The sequence below is a fragment of the Penicillium griseofulvum genome (assembly GCF_001561935.1).
Source record: "Penicillium griseofulvum strain PG3 chromosome Unknown contig_80, whole genome shotgun sequence".
Lineage (NCBI taxonomy): Eukaryota > Fungi > Ascomycota > Eurotiomycetes > Eurotiales > Aspergillaceae > Penicillium > Penicillium griseofulvum.
Window position 1 is genome coordinate 5,602,484 of NW_024467471.1, and position 22,369 is coordinate 5,624,852.

The window sequence follows — 22,369 nt, forward strand, 5'->3', positions numbered from 1 at the left end:
GTCCCCCGTCTTTGTACTTGTTTTTCTTCAACTTCCCAACAATAGCCTTTCCTTAGTTAGTTTGATTACTCTACTGACAACTGTTACGAGTCCATACGCAAATATGTCCAAACTCAAATGGATACTCGACAAGGCGGCTGTAGAGAAAGAAACGGGACTCACCAATGCCCAGATGATGTTGACCAACAGTGATTTACGCCCAGGTAAGAATGTCCAAGCTTATGGGACCTCAAATCTTCCCTCTATCTATCACCTTCATCGTGGTCCATAAAGAATTTGAAGACTGATCAATGGAAATTGTACTACAGTGGACCCGGAACGACGCCAATGGAAATGGATCAACTTTATTGCTTTCTGGATTGCAGACTCATTGAACATCGTCAGTCTATCTAAATGGTGCCAGAAACCTAGTGCCGGCTAATACGAAATACAGAACACATGGATGATCTCCTCCTCAATGATCGTTGACGGTCTTTCTTGGTGGCAATCCTGGATCTGTGTCTGGGTTGGATACTTTGTGGCAGCAGGTTTCGTGTGTCTTACTGGACGGATTGGTGCTGTCTATCATATTTCTTTTCCCGTCACAGCCCGAGCATCATTCGGAATATGGGGCTCTTTATGGCCCGTCCTTAACCGTGTGGTGATGGCTATCATTTGGTATGGCGTACAAAGCTATATTGGAGGTACGTATCTTTCCGATACAGTGAAAACTATGCATACTTATTATACATTACTAGGCCAGTGTATAACTTTGATGATCGAGGCTATTTGGCCCAGCTATCGGAACCTTCACAATGGCCTTTCTGCCAGTGCCGGGGTTGATACCAAGAACTTCGTCAGCTTCTTCTTATTCTGGTTGCTCTCGCTTCCAGCCATGTGGTTCCCCGTTCACAAAGTCCGCCACTTGTTCACCGTCAAGGCGATCTATTCTCCTATTGCTGCCATCGCTTTCTTTGCCTGGGCCATCTCCCGTGCCCATGGTCTCGGGCCGATTATCCACCAGTCCAACACCGTTCACGGAAGCGATCTTTCATGGGCGATGGTAAAAGGAATCATGTCGTGTATTGGAAACTTTGCAGCGCTTATTATGAATAACCCGGATTTCTCACGATTTGCCCGAACCCCGAAAGATGCATTCTGGTCCCAGTTACTTACTATTCCCGCTGGCTTTGGCATCACTTCATTCGTTGGCATTATCGTGTCTTCCTCCTCATCGGTTATCTTCAACGACGGCTACACATGGAACCCCCTTGATCTCCTCGGAAAATTCCTTGATGGAGCCAGTTCCGGCCAGCGCTTCGGTATTTTCGTCATCGCCACCGGATTCGCCCTAGCCCAGCTCGGAACAAACATTGCCGCCAACTCAATCTCAGCAGGAACTGACTTGACTGCCTTGTTACCTCGATACATGACCGTCCGACGCGGTAGTTACATTTGCGCCATCGTCGGCCTAGCTATGTGTCCAGTACGTTCTCCCATATGTTTACTTATCCCTCATATAACAATGACCCGAACTAACAAATTTCCCAGTGGAACCTTGTCTCGGGCTCAAACAACTTCACTACATACCTCTCGGCCTACTCCCTCTTCCTCTCCGCAATCGCCGGCGTCATGATCTGCGACTACTACGTCGTCCGCAAGGGCTACCTGGACATCAAATCCCTCTACAGCGCCAGCAAAACAGACCCTTACTACTATACCTTGGGTTTCTCTTGGCGCGCCTATGCCGCCTACATCTGCGGTATCATGATCAACATTGTTGGCTTCGCCGGTGCCGTTGGGCGCAAGGTCCCTATCGGCGCCCAATATATCTACAACATCAATTATTTCACCGGTTTCATTGTCTCCGGTACCGTGTACTTGGGTCTGACGTGGTTCTTCCCCATTCCTGCGACAAGCGCTACCTGGAACGAAGTTGACGTCGACTTTGAAGACTCTGTTGCATACGGGAAGGATCCTGCTGACTTGGAGGGTCATGGGTATGCTGATCGGTCGTCTGATGACGTTGAGTCGGACGTTCGGAAGGGTCCGAATACTTCGGATAAGAAGCTTTGAGCGGGCTAGCGTGTTTATTATGGGCGGCGTTTTCTTTTGATATTGATTTTCGCTGGTGCTTTTACCATCAAGCGGGCTTTTTATATAATTACCTTCCCCATTTGGGATATATTTACGATGAGATGACAATTGACTACTTCCTGGGTTGCTAGGCTTCCAGAGATGGCCCACCCCAGGATTTCCTTCTATGTCCCGAGCATTCTCTTTTAGGGCCTACGATCCTACCAACACTAAATTCTAGTAGCGTGTATATCTGCGAAGCCATTTAAGCTCCTACGTCTGCATGCTTTGAGTAGCTACCGGAGATATCAATGTGAACTTGGGTGTTTTTCAATCGAATTATGTTTTCGTTCTCCTATGGAACCAAAATCTGGACTTTTTACTAAAGGCAGGCGTTGAAAGTGAAGGGCCAGGACATGTTTTCTATTCAATCATGTTTCCTAATTCAAAAGACGGAAAAAAACTCAAGGAAATACCTTGTTCGGTATTGATGGTCGTTTGGTGGATACCGATATACCAATTCTTCTCTGGGCCGAAGACATTCATTGATGGCCTCTTGCCTTCTGTACAATGTATCGTACACACTTGGAAGTCATTCTTTAACGGCGCAGGGCATCTCTGATAGGGGAGTCACCGCGGCGGAAGGAGGCTAAGTACAAGTTAGGTCAGTCATGTTTGGATCTTGGAGCTAGGCAGGCTCGGGGAAAAGCGGATAGCCGGGCCACTGCTGAAAGGCCTGCGAAGCTCAATGCTGGAAAGATGACAGCAATAAACCTCTGCCCAAGCTCAACAGAGCTTATATCGCAGTGACCAGAAGCTCCAACGTCACCCAAAGTCTCTGTAAAGCCCAGGAACAGAATGATAGATATGAACGTACCATCAGCCTCTTCCCAAGCACGTCCGGCACCGAAGCCGAGACCAACCCACGCGGGCCAAGCTCTGCGCTTGAACAGGAGGACTGAGAAGACAACACCGAAAGACAGACCGAGGGAGGACTTGATGATCACAGAGGAGATGGCGCGGTCCCACTAATTGTATGACGTTGAAGGTTAGCCGCGGGTTCTCTCATTTTTGCTCCCAAACTCAGACAATCGTTGTATATATCAATGGTATGATTCTATATTGCGATCTCCCTCATTTGAAGAACCCAGCTAGCTCATACCTTCTCGTTAAGCAAAGCCTCACTGACGGGCTTGGTGGCGCGCGCGATCGCTCCGGATTGATTTGATTCAGCCATTGCGAAAAATCTGTTGGGGTAAAAGTAAGCATCAATTGAGCCGGAGCTAGGTCCGAGCAGAAGACGAACCAGTTGCAATGATGTGGAATTATAGAGGTGAATGGAGGCGTGTGGAGTGCAAGGAGTTTGGGAGGTTCAGCGGATCGAGTCGATTCGGCCAAAGGCGGTCGGAGCAATCCGCGGTTTTTCTTCTTGGTCTCTTTTTTTTTTACCCTCGACAAGTAACCACCCACTCTCTCGAATAATTTGCTTTTTTCGAGATGCCGTTGATTGCGGAGGTAAGTCAAATGTTATATTGGAATACTCCATGTCTTTTCCCGAGATTCTAATGTGTTGCGCTTCTACAGCGTCCGCGCTCATCGCAAGAGGCTCTACTCCGCCTCGAGAAGGGCACCGCCAGTCCGACAACCCAGATTCATGAAGCGGCACAAATTATCGGTGTAGATTTGACACTATGTGAAAGTCACCCGGAAGTTCACCGAGATGTTAAGATCCAAACAAACGCGACCCCGAAGGAGGAATGGGTTCTACGATGGCTATTGAAGAGACTGAGAAGTGGGAAGAACTACAGAGTGGATGCGGCTTCCTTCCTTTTATTACGACAGCTCATCGACCTGATTTCGCCCAAGAATCTCGCTGCTATTCTTAAGGATCAGAAATTCCTATCGATCCTATGTGATACATTCGAAGATTTGGAAGCCGATATCTTTTCCGGTCTGGGAAACGGCCTTGCAACCCTAAGCTCCGACTCCGAGTCCAGTCACACACTGTCTGGATCCCCGACACACGATGATCGCCGCGGAAACCAAGGGAAAAAACGCAAGAGAATGACGACTGAGAATGATGTAGATGCCATGGACGTGGACGTGGACGAGCAGCGTCAGAACCCCGCAGCATGCTTCCTCGCCTTCATCCGCGCCTTGGATTGTCTACACGGATTTGTCACACTTACGCATCGCACAACGGGCACTGATGGTGTGGCAAACTCTCATTTGAAGCTTGCGCTGAGGGGCGAGCCCGAGGCCGTCGCTATGCTGCTGGGTCGAGCATTCCGAGTAGCCGCCGTGGCTGCCAAGCAGTTCTCGCATGAGGGAAAAACAACTGACCTTCAGCACCTGCTGTACGTGTTCCCAGCGGCGGTGGAACTGTGGGAATCGAGATCTTACCGTGAAGATGATATGGACAACAAGTCGAGCAATGAATTTTTCGCACGGCATTGCTTCGCCCACGCGCTTAGGCTACAGATTTGCCTCCGGTCCGCCAAACTTGACACCGACGAGCGGGCCACTCTCCTGCATGCTATTGAGCGCATTATTGCTCTTCATGTATTGCTTCCCGCTCGTGCAGCATTCTTTGAGCGTGGAAGTTCTGGCATCGATTATTCTCAAGAAGAGCCCGATTGGAGCTCAGTCAAACCGGTGACTGATACTTTCAGGCCGATCATTCGCGAGTTTGCTGTGGCCAAGGAAAACAAAGCAAGCAATGAAGCTTGCATGCATCCTTGGCGATCAGTTGAGCTTCTCCCCGAGCTGTTTGACAACGCCGTACGTGCTGTTCCTAGAGATGTGTTCCGGAGACAGACACATGAAGCTCCGTGGTTGGAGACTTTGTTTGTCGCTGTTGCGGAGCTAGCATTCTCTACTGCGAAGGAGGAAGACTTTGCTACCTTTTCTTCCAAGTTTATCTCGGTATTGGAACAACTCCTCCAGGTCGCTCTCGACCGGAACGTCGGTCTTTCTCTTAACACCATTCTGGCGCATGCCAATTACACTGGTCTTTTCGAACAAGGCCTTGAAAAGGTTCAGTGGAACGTGACGGCGTTGTTTGTCAGTCTTGGTGTTGATATTTTCCTACCAAACTCCGGTCTTCGTGATTCGCGTAAGCTTCTTGAGGCATTGCTCGACAAGGTTCTATTACAGTGGCGCGAAAGCGGTTCTCGGAAACGGAAGGAATACAACATCATCAAGAACAAGATTGTGCTGCCTTTGTTGCGAGGTTTCGCTGCCGCAAGAGACCTACCTAACTTCATGGAATTGTGGCACAACCAACTCGTTATTGTGGAGGAGGCTCGCCAAGATAACAGCAACTTGAGTCTCTTCTCGGTTTGGGAAGATGATGAGTTGGCGGATGCTTACTCGGAGCTGATGCGAACTTCCCTCACCGAGACGCATATTGCTGCCCAAATGCGTACCGCTGCTAGCGAGACGCGAGCTGAGAATGGCAAGGTTGCTCAGACCCCTCAGTCTTACGCTAAATTCGTTATTGTCGAGGCAAGCTTCCGTGGCCGAGTCCCGACGTTCCCCGAATCGGAAAAGACCTTGGCATCTCTTCTGGACACCATTACATCTACCCTATCGTCGAAGCAGACTCTGCACTGGAGATGGCGTCTGTGGCGCTTGGTTCGGAATTTCCTAGAGAATACTTTGCAGTCCGCCGATAACACCATGGCAAGTGCAATCATGCCATTGGTAGAAGTCGCGGCCAAGGTTATTCATCGCAACCACAAGGACCTGAGCAAATCCCCACATGCTCCTCTCGAATCGTGGGAGGCTTACCGGTTTTCAATTGTCGCAAACAAGGCACACGCTGGTGATGAGCAGCTAGCCTCATTCGTTAAAGCCACCAAGGATGTCATAGAACTCATCACCTCCATCTCAACCAAGGATGCCAAGAAGTCGATGAAGGCATCCTGGAATGGCCGCACGGATACTGTGGATTCCCAAACAACCCTTGGCCTAGCCTACTTCCTGGCCCTTGTCAGGGTTCCGGAAGTCTGGGCTCTTATTTCTTCTGAGGATCGATCCCGTCTGTTCCGTCATATTCTCTCCCTGGCAGCCGCTCAATACCAATCGTCATCGTTGCCCTTGGAGGCTGTTGCAGAAGAAGCAAAATTCCTCCAGGCGTGGGCGAGCGTGGTCTGCCACGAATATATGCTCAACGCTCCCTTCATTGTCTCTGATCTTTCCCTTCTCCTCAACGACGGCATCGAGCAAGACTCCTCCAATCGCAAACTGCTTATCGAGAGCTTGCAGAGGGTTCCGGCCCCGTTGATCACTCGGGGTCTAAGGACCACAATTTTGAACAAGTTGCAAAATGTTCTCCTTCAGCAGGATAGTTCTCCCGAAGTCACAATCGGAATGATTACGATGATGGCGAAACTGGCTGCCATGCCCAAATGTGATGCCACACTGACTAGCGACTGGGAGCCCATCTGGACTGCTGCTCGAGCCGTGCCATTGGAAGGTAGCGATCTCGACCTCCAGATCATGAAAGCATTCCGAAGCCTGCACCGCGCGATATCAGCCAAGCTCCTGGTTTTGTCTGAGGATGAGCGGAACAAGATGTTCAAGAAACTCTTTGCCCGCGCATCGAAGCAAACCGCTAAGATGAAGCAGGTGGACCGTGATTCCATGGCCTGTTACCTTTTGAGGTTAACTTTGTCCGAGCTCTGGGTCCACCGCAAGCAGCTACAAACGGCCTTTTCGGAGAAGGAACTTGCCGCTTGTCGCCAAAAAGTGTTTGACTTCGTGTTGGCGGACATGAAACACGTCAAGGATCAGTGCAGGAAGCAGAAGATGGAGGAGACAATTACCATTATCAAGACCATCGATGCTCTAGAAGATTTCGAAGATCTAGCCACCAACAACGCGGAAGTGGAGAAGTTCCTTACCAAGATTGACAATTACATGGAAATGACCGTTGATTCCGAACCAACAAGATTAATCCGTCGCCGTCTTCTTGCTAGCAAGGGACCTGAGGAGAACATCGCTCAGCCAGTCCTGCAATGCGCCGAGACTCTTGCCCTTCAGTCTCTCTATGCCGAGGACCAGCAGCTGTTCATCCGGACCACCACCGAACGCTTCCGTTCAATGACCGTGGAAAAAATCACACAAACAATCTGCGAAGTTCGCGGACTTGGCTTGACTGGCGAAAATGCCGGCTACAGACTCCTCGTGCTCTACCTCGCCGTTTCCTCGCTCCCACCCGTCGAAGACAAAGAGAGCCCCACAGCACGCGAAATCTCCCTCCTCTGCACATCCCTCGCCGAAGCCATCATCCAAAGCACAAGCATCGACCAGTTCTGCTTCGCAGCCGAATGCCTAGATCTCCTCCTCCGCAGCCACACCCGCAGCCTCACCCAATGCAACATCGACGGCATCCTCAGCGCAATCGCAAGCGCCTCCTCCAAAAACGGTCCCCACATCTCCCCAGAATACGCACCAACAATCTACACCCGTCTGTGTCGACTAATGGGCGTCATACTCAGCCTTCAACGTCTCAAAATCGGCGGCCGATTCCACCTAGTAGTAAACGCCATGCAGCGCCTACTAGGCTGTCTCTTCGCTCGGTCCCGAAAGCGCGGCCGCTCCCGCTTCCAGCCCACCCTCTCGCAGCCATTCTGGCTCGCTCCGCTCGACGCCTCCCACGCTACCTACTACACCCGTCTGCTCACCTCGCTGTGCGACCCTACCGTCTCGGCGGTTCTGCGTCCCCAGCCTGGTGCATCCCGTGAAGCCCTGACTGATCAAACGAAGAAGGCGAAGCGTATTGCAGGACAGTACTTGCAGTATGTTGTTATGGAATATGCGCAATGCTCGCTGCGTGGATCGCTGTCCCCGGAGGTCAAGGCTGCTATCTTGCCTGGTCTGTATGCGGCTCTGGATGTTACGTCGCGTGAGTCTATGCGTGCGCTTAACGCTGCGCTGGATGTTTCTGGTCGTGCGGTCTTCAAGTCACTCTATGATGACTATGTGAAGTTCGGAAAGTGGAATAAGGGTTGATTGGGGTTTTGTGAGTAGCTGTCTTTTCTCTGTACACTATCTTTTGCTTAAGAATTATGATATCCCCCAATGCATTGATGATCATCATATTTATTTCAGAGTAAAACTATAAATACCAGCAAAATAATGTCCTAAATTTGGGCTCTTAGGGTAAGCAAAAGTGGCCTGGCACCCGCTGGATTCTGCGCCAATACTTGCCCCAGGTGAGTTACGAGTTAAAAATGATGCACGAGACACTAAAGAAGGCTGTAGGAGAAAGAAAATTCGGAATAGTTGGAACAATTTGGCCAAAGCAATTACACTCGAACAGGCAATCTATTACTGTGGCCGTCTAGAGCAGAGATTCTAGATAGGGTATCATAGGAGATCATAAATCATGCAAGATCAGATCAAAAACAGTGCGGGAAAAAATGAGTGGAGGAATAGAAAGGTAAGAAATCGTCAATCCATAGATAGCTAGATCATGGAAGTCTCCAAAGTCCGCGGACTGAGGCAGGGCACAGACACATTGTCTAGTACCGGGATCCGCGAAGATTGAGATGTAGCGGAACTTGGGTGAGGAGCGTGGCGCGAAGGTTGAGTTTGCTTGTCCTCTGTGTTGGAAATGGGGTGCTCAGGGATAGGCGCGTCCAGAGAGAGGCCGTTGTGGCCGCTGTGTGTAAGACAGCCGACACAGCTGCAGTCACTGCCGCATTGGCAGCTTCCCGTGGTGTCAGAACAGGCGTTTGGTAGCCCGACTGGGTACTCCAGTGTGTAATACTCAGAAGGATGCATCAACTGCTGGTTCAGTTGGTGATTTGCCGACAGAGGCGAGGAGTAACCGCTGGCTAGGGTGGAATTTGGGTCCGAATAGCTATCAAATGGAATCGGCTGGAAGCCATGGTCCATTGAAGGAGTGCTTTGCATGAAGTAGGGGAATGGGGTGGAAGGGGTACCTCCATGGTAAGGCGAGGCTTGGTAAGGGTTGATGACTTCCGGACTCTTGTCATCGCCGTTGGAGGTGATTATAGCACCCATCTCTTGGACATGTTTCCGTGTCGTGGTATTGAATGGATGAGCAGCACAGCCAAGGCACTGGCAGTCCTCTCCGCATCTACAGTCGTGACAAGGATCGCCTCCTGGCGGGGCATCGTAGGAGGGCTCAATGTTATTTAGCATGTATGGACCCATGGATGGCTGTGTGATTCCAAGACCGCTCATGGGGTTGGAGTATGCCATGGACGGCGGCGAAGTAACACCGTATGAAATCCCTGTTGGGGGTATTTGCGGCTGAGAGTGTGGCAGCATCATCCCCATATACCCATCATGGAGGCTTGGTTGTTGGGAATGTGCTTGGTGCATGGCGGAATGCATGTAGTCTCCAGGCGTGGGGATTGAGGAATTCTGCCATGGGGACATTTGGGGCACGGGGAATTGCATGTAACTCTGATCACCCCAAGCAAGAGGTTGTTGGAATTGCTGCTGGTCAGCCTGTGAGTACATGGCTTGGTTTGTCGTGGAAGGGCGAGACCCTCCGCAGCAAGATCCACCATTCTGAGCCGGAGCAACAGCCGCAGTAGGAACTGGGGTCGGGGTGGGCGATTTCGGCTTTTGCTTTTGAGAGCAGCAGCCTGATACTTGGGGAGACTGCGAGCCTTGCTTAGTAGTTTCTGTGGGCGATGGTGCCTTTTGGTTGTGTGCAGACGCAGCGGGAGATGTGTGTGAACCATCTACCCCGAGCTGTGAAGAGAAGTCTGAAATCAAGTTCGGTGTCCCATCCTCGAGTTTAACCTTGTCTGGCATATTTTCCAATGCCCGTGCTATGTTTTCAGGTGCTGCTTGCATAGTACTCTGTCGTCTTCCAGACTTTTGAACTTTGCCCGGAGCTGGCGACGATGTGGAAACCATGGAGGATGGGGGAGACTGAGTTGAGTCATTGGCATCCATGGGAACTTTATAGAGCGGTCGACATAAGCATGATGAGCCTGAATTCAAGTCAGTACAACGCAAACACATGTGTAGTTTGGCGACAAAGATATCTATACCTTTCGGAATGCGGACCATCACAGCATATGTCTTCTGACAGCTGCAAGTTCCTTTCGGGTGGGGACATTTTGCAAGAGGACGCCCTGCTTTAGGGACCTTCATCATGAGTCTATCGAAGTGTTGGCATTTTGACGATCGGTGACCTCGAATGCATGGTTCACTAGTGTAACTGTTTAGCACGGTTTCATTGATAATATACGATATATATTCCTACCAGGACCACTTGGCACCTTCTTCATCGAGAGGCATGTTGGTGAAGAGATATGTATGATTCCGTCGAAGTTAAGGTGGGACGCAAGATTGATTCGTAATGTCGCAACCGTGTGTCGCAGAACTCCAACGGTTAGTCGATACCCCGCGCATGCAATCGCCCGTTTCCGTTAGGTCCGTCAGACGCCTCGTATTTTGTAGCTAACTAAGCCATATGTATGCACGTATTGTCAAAATGATGTTCGAGAGATCGGAGAGGTGGAGTCGAGACGGAGCAAAGTGGAGGTTTTAAATTCTTCAAAGCGGGAGAGACCGGACTGATGTGTGATCGCAACAGCAATACCACAAGAGATGAAATAAACACTAAGACGCCGAGTACATATGATCCGACTCTATAGATCACAGCAAGTTCAGGCTGCAAGGGGGAAAAGGTGGGAAAAAGGTGCGGGGAGGTACGGTACCTGGCCATATTATGTAAGGCAATACCTTCCTATTTGAGTGTGGCGCGTTGGAATTGTTTCGATGACGGCACTTTTGGACACTTTTGGGACTTTGGCGACTTTGGCGACTTTGGACTTCAGACCACCACAATGCCTCCCAAAGCACCCGATAGCCCTCCGGAAGAGCGCAATGCCAGTCCTTTCTTTACAATCCCCGCTCCTCTTAAGCGCCTCTTCGACAAGTTCCCGTTGACTACCTATCCCGCCAACGAGATCCCTCAACGCCTTCGGCCGCACGACAATGTCAACCAGCTCTATGTTTTTGCCGACGCATCTGGCGCACGACATGGCCGACCCTCATTCAATCCTCAATGTCTCAAATGGCAGGTTTGTGCTATCTAAACTCGCATACTCACATGCAAGGACGCGTGTAGCCGTCCCTGTCGGAACCATACTGATCGGTCTCGCTCTAGGCATACTTGAAATTCGTTGGGATTGACTTTGAGATCATATCGTCCAACAACCATGCCTCACCAACTGGCTCCCTGCCTTTTCTCCGCCCCTCGCTGCCTGCAGACGCCTCAAATCCGATCCCTTCACACAAGCTCCAAAAGTGGGCCATTGAACAAGTTCACTGCGAGGAAGAACAACAATTGAACCTGCGGTTCGAGGTTTATGCCTCGCTTTTGGACAATCGGATACGCAACGCTTGGGTAGGCTAGAGATCCCATCAGAAACAAACCCTAGACTCTTAAGGAGCTGACCGATGTGCATAGTTATACATGCTTTATCTAGACAGTGAGAACTTCGACGCCGTCGCACGCCGGCTCTATGTGAATCCAACAACCTCAAACTCGATTGTGCGCGCCGCTCTAGGCCACCAGCTCCAACAAGCCGCGCGCGATGAGCTTCTCAAGACGTCGCGCTACATCGATGCCGCTGATCTGGAAGGCGATGCGGGTGGCGCGTTCGAGGCGCTGTCCACCTTGCTCGGTGAGGACGAGCACTTTTTCGGCCGGCCAAACCCAGGCCTCTTCGATGCCAGCGTCTTCGCCTATACGCATCTGATCCTGGACGATACCCTAGGCTGGAAACGGAACCGGCTAGGACAACTACTCAGGGAGCATCCCAATCTTGTACAACACCGTGACAGACTACTGAAATTATTCTAAATGTATAACAGCAAATATGGCGTTGGATTTGGACTCATTTATTTCGAGAAGAATAATATCTCCCCCAATTAGCATATCCATCTCAGCCCCTCTTAACAAAACAAACCCCAAACCAAACCCTAACTCCAACCCACTTCTTCGCCCTCGCCCCCAAAACAACCCCCAATTGCTCATCAACCCCCCTAACAACAACCCCATCCGCACCTGCACCAACGACCTCTTCAACCTCAAACCCAGCCTCCTTAGCCGCAACCAAAACATCAGGAATAGTATGACAATAGCTCGTAGGCCGAACCTTAACCCCTCTCTCATCTGTAAACCCCGCCTGACTCCGCATCCCCATCTCAGCATGCATATTCGTCACAAGCAAATACCCACCAGACTGCATAATCCCCGCCGCAGCCGCGAAAAACTGCTCAAGCGGAATATGTTCCAGGACCAGCGTGGAGATCACACCCACGGCATCCGCTCCATGCAAGGAAGACGGAAGCTGCGTCATTGAAACCTCAGGTTGAAGGAGGTCAAAAATACCGAGCTCAACATCCGGCGTCTGCGTTGCGTTCTCCGCATACTCGCGTGTCGCTGTCCGCGCCACATCTAACATCCCGCGCGAGGCATCTAGTCCGATTACGGTAAAGTACCCGGCTTTGTCGGCTGTGGATAGGGCGGAGAGGAGCTGGATTGTGTTTCGGCCAGTGCCGCAGCCTAGATCTACTAGGGTGGGGCGGGTTGTCTCTGGGTCTGTAACTGGGAAACGTTTGCTTACCCGGTCGATGAATTGGGGTAGTAGAGAACGCATCTCGATTGTGTCCAGGCGTTGGAGGAAGTTGCCGTCTGTGTCGTAGACCTGTTTTGAGTTAGTTATATGATTTATATGTTGGGTGTATTGTGTCGCTGGTATAGATTACAACAGATCTGGAGATATACCCACCTCTGCCCATTTATCGTATGCTTCTACCGTGTCCACATATTGCGTTTGCTGTGAGTTTGATGGCTTCGTAGCCAGTAATTCCTGGATTGTCTGCATTTCGAATATCAAGTGCTATGGTGGAAAGCCTCCATAGCAATGGGGTTGCGGGGATTTATAGGCACTTGTTCCACACTAATACTGGACTTTTCTCCACTTTGAAGATCGAACATGGAGTATATAATGTAGACGATAAGAGTCCGTGCGGCGTTGAGTCATATACGAACGTTGACTCATTTATATAAAATTTAGATTGATGGAGAGAAAAGCAACAGCGGGAATAACCGAGATGCCTGGTAGCTCTAAAACCGAGGATACGAAGTCTAAGCCTACATTGAGATTACGGAGAAATGTTGATCATCAGTAGTATATGACGGTTTAGTCACAGAGAAGAATCGTACACATTCATGTCACCATCAAAGAGACAAGGAAAGCGATAAGGGAAAGCCCGGGGAGAGAGCACACTAGGTAGGTCGACAAGGTTTCCAGAGTGGAGTAAAAAAAAAAAAAATAAAAAAAAAATAGAGAGAGCACAAAAGACAGGCTAAAAGTGGGCGAGACAACAGTCCAAGGAATCGCATAATTGCCGTACCGGACGGAACATAAGTCAAACGCTCGTGAAGAAGATGAAAAGAGGCTGGGAGAAGTGAAAATAGAAAAAGAAAAAAGGGAAAGAAAAAAAAAAAGCACCAAGTGATCGCAGCGGACATCGCGCATATTTGGTCATCAAGTAGTGAGTCAATCGTCACCAGTCAAGTCATTCAGTAAACAGTTGCTCCGAACGGAGCCGTCTCCTTCAGGTCCTCTACGAGGTCCTCCACATTATTGAGATACCTCCCCAGAAGAGCTTGCTTCTCGTCCGTCGTGCGTGTATCGCGGTTTGTTTTACTCGCAGCACTTGCTGCGGCGGAATGCGCACTGCGCGAGAAGGGTGCAGAGGAGAGTTTGCTTGGGCTGCGCTGCAGACCTGGCGGGGAAGACATGGGTGCTGGGATGATGGCCTCGGGCATCAGGTAAAAGTAAAGGAACTCGACAAGCTTGAGTTTGACTTCCCGAGAGGTGGCGCGTTGCTTGAAGAGTGATGTGACGGTGAGGAGGCCATCTAGGTCCTCGAATGTTCGTGTGTTTGATGGGCAGTCAAGTAGGGCTGTGACGAGCGTGAGGAGGGTTGCTGATTGCACGGCTGGGCAGTTGATCGGGTCGAGTAGGTCGAGGAGGAGGTTCATATAAATCTCACGGGCGAAGAGGGTGCGCGAGCCGCGATGGAGGAGGAGAGCGCCTTGGATTAGATCCAACGTGCAGACGATCAACATATCATTTGTGCCGTTGCTTCCTCGACCTAGAAGGTGTTCGAGGCAAGATACTAGGCGCATAGCGACTGAAGTCATATTGTTAGCCAACAGTCTAGGATAGAAATTTCCAAAGACATACTGTTCCATTGGAAGCTTTCCTGCAATTTGGAAAATTCCCGAAATGCTGGATCATCTCGCAAGTCTGACAAGGTCTTTGGCACGGGCTGGGTTTCGGGGGAGCGCGATCTCCGGTCCGAGACGGGCTTAGGTTTCGATAGACATATTTGTGCCAGTAGTCCCTCGACCTGGCGTAATCCTTTACGGATCTTGCTAGGCTCGTATGAGGAAAGGTAATCAAACGAATGGGCTAATAGAGCCTCCATTGATAAATCAGATGCGAGATTTTGACATCAAAAAAAGAAAAGCAAGTGAACATTCTTAAATAAAATGTAAGTGGAGAAAGGTCCGTGGTGTGGATGAGGTCAGGGCCCTTTTCCAAGGTTGGGCGGTAAATAAAGCATCGTTGCCCTAGGTAACTGGTCAATAACCAAGGAACTCATCACATCAAACGAACTCTTAGCTCCTTTTTTTAGATCGAACCCTGGCGTTAAATTCGACTTTAATTTTAATTATAGCTAGAACTCGATTTTCTATTGAGTGCGTAGATATATATCTATCTTGACCTTGCCTCTGTTGCTATAGTGAACATGAACTATATCTTATACCTACTATCCCTTGAATTGGAGAGCAATTAGCGCTTATGACCTATCAAATCATATTTGCTTTTAATTGACACATCTTATTTACTTCTCGCACCTTTCGGAAACCTTTCTGTTATAGTGAGGTAGCACATCCCTCCGGTAGGGCTGATCCCTAGCATTATATTACTTAGTATTTTGTATGGTATACTTAGAGGAATGAATAATACTGAAAAAAATATAACGATATAATTCCTAAATATTGAGCCTCTTACTTGTCTAGTTTGGTATGCTTTGCTTTTCTAGAACTGCCTCTTAACAACGTAATATCTCGTCCACATGGATGGATCCATGCAGGTGGATAGATGGCGATCCCGATTAGTCATGGACCTCGGCACCTGACCTGTACATACCAGGACCATGTCCACGTGCATGCATAAACGCTTTACGATAACTATATTATAGTGTCATTGTATGGCGTATATGATCATAAGTTGTAAGCTGTTGATGTTATCTCTACTATTTGCGTACCCGAATTACATTACGTAGCCCCGGAGCTCACTAGCTCCCCACGTATTTCTGCCGCCTTCACCAAACCCCTCCATCTCCCCATCCACAATCATGAACTCAACACCTTTCCAACCCCCAAGTCCCGTTCCTCCTCGGACAAGCTCAGCAAATGCAACAAATGGCAATGGGAGCCCCTCCCACCGACGCAAACTGTCGATAATGGACGAAGAGCCGACGAAAACTGGACATCGTCGCAACAAATCCAGCGTGGACGGCACCAAGTACAAGGATGGAACTTGGTCGTCGAAGAATGATAAGATCCTCATGGGTCCGTACGACTATGTGCACGAGCACCCAGGGAAAGATATACGGCGACAACTGATCCACGCCTTCAACGCCTGGCTGCAGGTCCCGCCGGCGAGCCTAGCGATCATCACCAAAGTCGTAACGATGCTGCATACATCGTCGCTGTTGTGAGTTTGGATCCCCACACCTCCTCCATCTTCTCGCCCAATATATACCCCGATGCTGACGGCGTGAGCGCCAGGATCGATGACGTCGAAGACAACTCCGTCCTCCGCCGCGGCATCCCCGTCGCACACAACATCTTCGGAACAGCGCAAACAATCAACTCCGCAAATTATGTGTATTTCCTCGCGCTGCAAGAAGTACAGAAGCTTAACAACCCAACTGCGATCGACATATATGTCCAGGAAATGCTGAATCTGCATCGGGGTCAGGGCATGGATCTCTTCTGGCGCGACACGCTGACCTGCCCGACGGAAGACGAATACCTGGAAATGGTCGGCAATAAAACAGGCGGGCTCTTCCGCCTAGCGGTCAAACTCATGCAGGTCGAGAGTACAACGGGCATGGACTGTGTTGCCTTGGTAAATGTCATGGGCTTGATTTTCCAGATCTGCGACGATTACCTCAACCTGTCGAATACGGTGTACACGGAGAATAAGGGATTCTGTGAGGATCTCACCGAGGGCAAATTCTCATTCCCGATTATTCATAGCATTCGTTCGAACCCGTCCAATCACCAGCTGATCAATATCCTCAAGCAAAATACCAAGGATGTGGAGGTTAAGCGCTATGCGGTGCAGTATATGAAGAATACAGGCAGCTTTGCGCATACCAGTCGGGTTGTCAGAGATCTGCGCGATCAGGCGTTCGCGTTGATTGAGATGATCGATGCTACGCCGAAAATAAATGGAGCCGGTGATGGGCAGATGGTGCGTGCTATTGTGGAAAAGATTGTGGAGTCGACACTATCAGATCCCAATGCGTGCTAGTTTTTCTTTGTTCTTTTGGTATGATTTTGTAGGTCGTGTCTTTGTTGGATATACCCAGTGCTAGTTATCTTATTTTCACAAAGTTGGCTATGTAGCTATGCGCTCACGATGATATGATTTATTTTTACATGGTCTGGAGATTTAAAGTGTTGAAAGAGTTGTACCCAGCACGACAGTAAATGGTAGTTTCATTAAGAACAATGTGCATGTTCATCTAAGGGTATAACCACATCCCTGCCATGAGTCGTGTCAAGGCTGAACTCAAAACTTGAACTCTACTTAGATGGTAGATGGTCTAGAAACAAGAAACCCAAAGCGCAAAATGTCACCAACTTCAAACAATATCCGTCCACAAACACAGCTATACGTCTATGTATATGTCCCACAAACCAAAAATACAAGCTCACATAACCACACAGCAAGCCTTCTCGAGCTTGCGCAGAACCTTGGGCAACACCTTCTTGGCAAGCTCCTCGAGCTCGTCCGGCTGTTGCTGTCCTTGCTGCTGGTGTCCCTGGTGGTGGCCTTGTTGGTGGCCTTGCTGGTGTCCCTGTTGGTGGCCAGGGTACCCAGACGAGCCGCCCTGGTGACCGTTGTATGGAGGCATGACAGCCTCACCACCAGTCAGGTTCACATAGATGCGACCGGCGTTATCCTCGGTGGCATACTGGAGCCCCAATTCACGACAAACCTGCTCGACGCGCGGCTTGATTTTCTGAATGTGATTCGCGGAGTGGTTTCCCTTTCCGACGATACTATAGCGCGAAGCCGTATTAGTCGCGTAAATTCTAGCGCACAAGGCTCTCATTCATCCTGGGGCGTGTGGCGACTTACACATGAAGGTGGTTCTGTCCATGCGACTTGGCGTACTTGATCCGTTCTTCCAGGATCTCCTCAGCCTCCTCGACGAACTGGCCGTGCAGATCGATGGTATCGGCCTCAACGCGCCCGCTTGCGTTGTTCTCACGGAAGATAAACTCAGACGCTTGTCTGTTATACTCCTCCATCTTGCGGCCGTGTGCCTTTCCCTCCTCGGAGAGTTGCTTGGCGCCGGCGCCATCGCCGTTCGCATAGGCTTCCTTCGACTGGTGGGAATGTTAGCGCTGATGGAATAACTAGAACTGCGATTGCGATTGTATTCGAGCGGGTGGAATTGGGTGGTCGCATACCCGGCTGAAACATTGTCCGCGCTTATTGGCTTCCTGGCGCGCGAGGTCGCGGAGCCGATCGTACTCCGCCTCGGCGTCGCTGCTGTTCTCGTGGTTGAAGGCTGATATTGTTAGCGATTGCAGTTGTATAAAACGATTGATATATTTACATACCCCGAGGGCCCATGTGAGACATTTCGTGCGACATGTTTGTGATGATAAAAAGCCCGGGGGGAGGGAAGCGTACCTTCTTAAAGGTGGGGAATACCCGAAAAATTAGATCGATCGATTCCGTGGGTCCTTTATATTATTTTCCATGGTTATCTAGATCTATGGAACCAAGATTTTTGTCCCATTGGGACTCACAGAGTGGTGATTCCAAAGAAACAGACAACAATATGTGCGAGTATGTTTTATCATTATCAAAGGTTATACTTACGTAGAAAAGTCGCCTTTTCCCGCTGTCGACCTTATCTCAACAAGGTCATATCTGAGAAGACTACTAAATATACCACCAAAAAGTCCACTGAAAAGTCCACTGAAAAGACATCACAAGGCCGGCCGACTTTTTTTGTTCTAATATATTACCTAGGTAGGTATCCCCATAGTAACACCCCCGTTAATATCTTTAGTGTCCTCCTTGATACCTCGACTCTAAACATCTCTCCTCTTAGCCCTATCAAAGACGAGATCTTAAGCCTCTTCTGCTAATATAAGGTCAGAGTACATATCGAAATTTCGAACGATAAGCTCTGCCACTACCCGACATTTTTCTCTATCGCCTTTAACTACCCTCTTATCAAAGCATACGACCGAGTCATACAGAATCTTGTCGCTATCCTAAAGCAGACACTTGGTTCTAGCTTCAATATACTATACCCCTTCAACGTTAGTCCGAGTGAAGCTAAGGCGCAGCCGACTATTCTGGTATTTGTGGAGCTATGGACGATTACAAACTGGTTTGAGCTGCGACTTCAAGTCATATTTCGACTCTTGCCACACATACAAGCGGACAGCTTTGACATCGAATTTTACCCGGCGCTATGTCATTCCTGAATGGAGGTGGCATTCCGTTCACACACAACGTCAGAGAGTATGAAGTTCCCCGAATGGGATCCTCGATCGGAATTGAAGGAGACAAAAACGCCGGAACGCTTGGCGGGTTTGTGACATTGACTCACGATGATGTCGTTCGTAGAGGTTTTTTGACCAATTACCACGTTGTCAGGCCATCGCCGTCCCAACGCCCCTCTGACAGCAACGATTTTCTCCAAAGCCTCGATCGTTTCGGCTCCTCCCCTGTGCGCCCTCTAGCTAACAAAATCACGATGGAATCGCCATCTGGCCTTTATAAAGACGCTCTCGTTGCCCAAATTTCTAGGCTACTATACCCATGCATTTATAGCTACATATAGACCTACCTAGGTAATATATTAGAACAAAAAAAGTCGGTCGGCCTTGTGATGTCTTTTCGGTAGACTTTTTGATGGTATATTTAGTAGTCTTCTCAGATATGACCTTGTTGAGATAGGTCGACAGCTTCACGACTGTCTCAAGCGCTATACTTTTTTCCGACTTCAATACGGAGTATATCCCCTAAAATCGTGTACCGCTTTCCACTTCCCCATATTTTGACCGTCGAACTCTTCAATTAGAGACAGAGTTTTGGCGCCCGTCTGCAACAGTATGGAAGCGGTGGATTCTTGTGGCATTAGGACACATACATACCCAGTGGGACTCGGCGGTTAGCTGTCCAATTAGCAACTATCTCTGCCATTTATTTTTCTCTTTTTCTTTTTGGCCCCGCTTTATTGGCAGAGAGAGACTTCCTTCATAGTTATGCCATCTGGTCCAAATGTCACGATTATCTAGCTGACGGCGTAGATGTGAATGGAATGAGGCACGACCTGACTTGACTCATAAGCGCTATTCGATTCCGCCAAGCCAGCTTTCGACGTGCTTTTTCTTTGGACCCCAGTGCTTTTCCACGTCCGATTCTTCATGTCATCGGGCTCTTCTTCGTCGGTACTTTCCAAATCAATCCATGAATGCTGGTACATGGATTTTTCGGCAAGAGGATAACCGTTGATCTGAACCATTCATGTATCTCACGGGTTGCTCCTTCCGAGAGCATTTGCGAGCAGAGATCATATTTGTAATTGCTCAGTGCGGCAGGTGCCATGTCATGTTGGGGATGGAATGCGGTATTTGGTCAGGGGACTTGCTGTTAGCTGTTCCTAAGTCCCGAATGGAATCACCATTTGTCAACATCCATTCCGAAGACTCGTATTCTAGACAATGACCCCATGGAGCGTGCTGGCGGACCGCCAGATCTGTGTCGCAAAGTTGTGTGTTCTCAAAAGATTTCTAAGCAAGACTGGAGGTCAGTCATGGCTTTCGCACGCAATGATGGATGACAGCCGGTATTCCTCATCACGGCGTATTAATTCACCATTACCAGTCCCGGTGGCGCAAAGAAACGAGAGAGCTAGTCAAGAGCAATTACCGACAATGGTGGTTCCGACTCAACGCGTGGTTGTGACTTAGCGCCTGACAAATGCTTAGTGGGTAAGGTAAATCCCGCCCTCTTCGACAACATCGACCATGATGACAGATAGACATGGCCCTAATACTTCATAGTCGCATCCCAACCATCCTCAGAACACAAGATGGCCCGTCACCAGAGGAATTCTTCCTCACAGGCATTGTCGCCAATGTCAATCAGAACCGTAGATCGATTGCTCTACTTCAACAATCGACTCTCTATCCGATCCGTAGTGTAGCATTGTGATTCCTTTCCCTCGCAAGCGAACGAGATTGTCTTGTCAAGTGAAGCAAGGCCATCACCGAGGAAAGCCGGAGTCTGAATGACGAGAGGTCTCATATTGATAGCTTTCCGAGAGATTAAGAGTTATTTGTTCCCAGCACCTAGATATGAAGTCCATATCTTAAGACTTTGCTAGAGGACCTTCAAGTTGCTGAATTCATCATCACTCGGTCGCAAGGCATAGTCCATCCCCACACACTAGCAAGTAGAATGCTGGTGAGCGCTGGGATGTGAATAGTCGGAACTTAGGGGTGAATACAGTAATACAGGTCAATGTTCGCTGCTATGTATCCTGGTCGCAGTATTGGAATATAGAGAGGTCGAGTTATTTGGGGGTACTGAGTGGCGCAGTGGAGGTGGTATTCCTGTGGCGCGGGTTGTGGGTTTATTTCATTGGTAAAGGGTTTACAGGGAAAGATAGCGGCAAGCAGGGAGACCCTTGGAGATGATCTACATAGTTACCCTGCAAAATTAGTCTAGAAAGCTATACTCCGTAAGTTATACGTATACTCTTACTCCGTACAAAATTGTAATATTCATATATTGTATTAATAAGCTCAGCCCATGACCCAGGGAAATCTCAGAATTCAGAGCTCAGGACTGCGTTTAGACCAGACTCACCAGAGCGGACTTCAATAGTCTCCATTGCCACGAGGGAATAAGTGGAGTCCAATATCAACTCCTCACGCAAAATAGCGGCAAATTTCAAAGGTTGGCGGCTGAAAACGGCTAGAAGCACTAGCTAGTGGGTCATTTAGTGCAGAACTTTAGGAAAGAACCATGGAAGGCGATTGGAAATAGTGGAAAAGAGGAAATCCCCCAAACTTTCATTTTTTTCAGCCAAATCTGACATTGGGGCCCTAACCTCCTTTCCGATCATCCGGACATAATTTTTGCTGAATCTACTCCGTACTAGTGGAAGGACTGAGTACTAACATTAAAGGTGTTACAGTCAGTGTCTCGCCATTCTCGAATAGTCGCTTAGGTGGACTGTGGGCTCCACTGAAGATAAAACGGAGGATCCACGGATGTGCAGACTGCCGGATACCTTTGGGGTCTCTCTGTGTACTATTGTGGCTCAAAGATGTTTCAAAGAAGTGATAAAGAACTAGACATGGATGCATAGGATGAGGCGTAGACTAGTCTGATTGGGCAAGAGCGCTGGCCTTTTGCTTTGTTTCTTTGTTTCCCTCAGATTGAAGTGATCTGAGACGAGATCCTGTTGAGATGAGGTCAGATGTCAGACTATATGGAACAATCGTGTGGAGAACGGAGTCGAGAGTATATGTAGTACGATAGTATACATGTTGCAAGGTGTAGTCATGTGTTAGGGGTTCCCTCCTTAGCCCCATTGAAGAGCCGAATTACAACTACCGTTGCTATTGTTTCTAGCATTGCATCTTGAAATATGATTCGTTTTGTTGTTTGATATGCTAATATTGCTCTCCACAAGATCTGCACGCCTCCAAGAGTCTGTATGTTGACATGCAGGGTATACTCTGCTCTATACGGATTATACGGAGTTCTAGATAAAGTGTCGGAATCAGAATGTTCCATATATGCATCTAAATATTCCGTACTCCGTAATATCCTCTTGAAATAGAATCAAAAAGGAAGAATACCAATACGATCACAAAGCAAAAGGGGCTGAATGGGCCCTTGGCCCGACTCTTCACCCAATCAGCTAACTCCCGGGTATTGTTCTGTAT

At 49.0% G+C, this 22,369-nt stretch overlaps 9 protein-coding genes across 9 annotated transcripts; 4 read left to right on the forward strand and 5 right to left on the reverse strand.

Moving 5' to 3' along the window:
* Positions 1-103: 103 nt before the first annotated feature.
* PGRI_029900 (nucleobase cation symporter-1 family protein) lies at positions 104-2,055 on the forward strand (the record flags this gene model as incomplete). Its single annotated transcript, XM_040790703.1, has 5 exons — positions 104-203; positions 309-379; positions 434-683; positions 738-1,465; positions 1,531-2,055. The coding sequence occupies 5 exons, from the start codon at positions 104-106 to the stop codon at positions 2,053-2,055; spliced, it is 1,674 nt and encodes a 557-aa protein (XP_040647656.1).
* Positions 2,056-2,654: 599 nt separating this feature from the next.
* PGRI_029910 (MICOS complex subunit MIC10) lies at positions 2,655-3,292 on the reverse strand (the record flags this gene model as incomplete). The annotated part of the gene is made up of 3 exons (XM_040790704.1): positions 2,655-2,704; positions 2,933-3,083; positions 3,218-3,292. The coding sequence occupies 3 exons, from the start codon at positions 3,290-3,292 to the stop codon at positions 2,655-2,657; spliced, it is 276 nt and encodes a 91-aa protein (XP_040647657.1).
* Positions 3,293-3,552: 260 nt separating this feature from the next.
* PGRI_029920 (ribosome biogenesis protein URB2) lies at positions 3,553-8,073 on the forward strand (the record flags this gene model as incomplete). Its single annotated transcript, XM_040790705.1, has 2 exons — positions 3,553-3,570; positions 3,640-8,073. The coding sequence occupies 2 exons, from the start codon at positions 3,553-3,555 to the stop codon at positions 8,071-8,073; spliced, it is 4,452 nt and encodes a 1,483-aa protein (XP_040647658.1).
* Positions 8,074-8,529: 456 nt separating this feature from the next.
* PGRI_029930 (uncharacterized protein) lies at positions 8,530-9,999 on the reverse strand (the record flags this gene model as incomplete). The annotated part of the gene is made up of 1 exon (XM_040790706.1): positions 8,530-9,999. The coding sequence occupies one exon, from the start codon at positions 9,997-9,999 to the stop codon at positions 8,530-8,532; it is 1,470 nt and encodes a 489-aa protein (XP_040647659.1).
* Positions 10,000-10,898: 899 nt separating this feature from the next.
* PGRI_029940 (putative mitochondrial outer membrane protein (Sam35)) lies at positions 10,899-11,920 on the forward strand (the record flags this gene model as incomplete). The annotated part of the gene is made up of 3 exons (XM_040790707.1): positions 10,899-11,135; positions 11,222-11,461; positions 11,525-11,920. The coding sequence occupies 3 exons, from the start codon at positions 10,899-10,901 to the stop codon at positions 11,918-11,920; spliced, it is 873 nt and encodes a 290-aa protein (XP_040647660.1).
* Positions 11,921-12,002: 82 nt separating this feature from the next.
* Positions 12,003-12,947, reverse strand: PGRI_029950 (class I SAM-dependent DNA methyltransferase; the record flags this gene model as incomplete). Its single annotated transcript, XM_040790708.1, has 2 exons — positions 12,003-12,767; positions 12,852-12,947. 2 exons carry the CDS (start codon positions 12,945-12,947, stop codon positions 12,003-12,005), a joined length of 861 nt encoding a protein of 286 aa, XP_040647661.1.
* Positions 12,948-13,648: 701 nt separating this feature from the next.
* Positions 13,649-14,562, reverse strand: PGRI_029960 (cell division control protein 14; the record flags this gene model as incomplete). The annotated part of the gene is made up of 2 exons (XM_040790709.1): positions 13,649-14,265; positions 14,319-14,562. The coding sequence occupies 2 exons, from the start codon at positions 14,560-14,562 to the stop codon at positions 13,649-13,651; spliced, it is 861 nt and encodes a 286-aa protein (XP_040647662.1).
* A 936-nt stretch (positions 14,563-15,498) lies between these two features.
* Positions 15,499-16,685, forward strand: PGRI_029970 (FPP/GGPP synthase family protein; the record flags this gene model as incomplete). Its single annotated transcript, XM_040790710.1, has 2 exons — positions 15,499-15,860; positions 15,935-16,685. 2 exons carry the CDS (start codon positions 15,499-15,501, stop codon positions 16,683-16,685), a joined length of 1,113 nt encoding a protein of 370 aa, XP_040647663.1.
* Positions 16,686-17,088: 403 nt separating this feature from the next.
* Positions 17,089-18,029, reverse strand: PGRI_029980 (Smr domain-containing protein; the record flags this gene model as incomplete). Its single annotated transcript, XM_040790711.1, has 4 exons — positions 17,089-17,440; positions 17,520-17,770; positions 17,855-17,955; positions 18,008-18,029. 4 exons carry the CDS (start codon positions 18,027-18,029, stop codon positions 17,089-17,091), a joined length of 726 nt encoding a protein of 241 aa, XP_040647664.1.
* Positions 18,030-22,369: the final 4,340 nt, after the last annotated feature.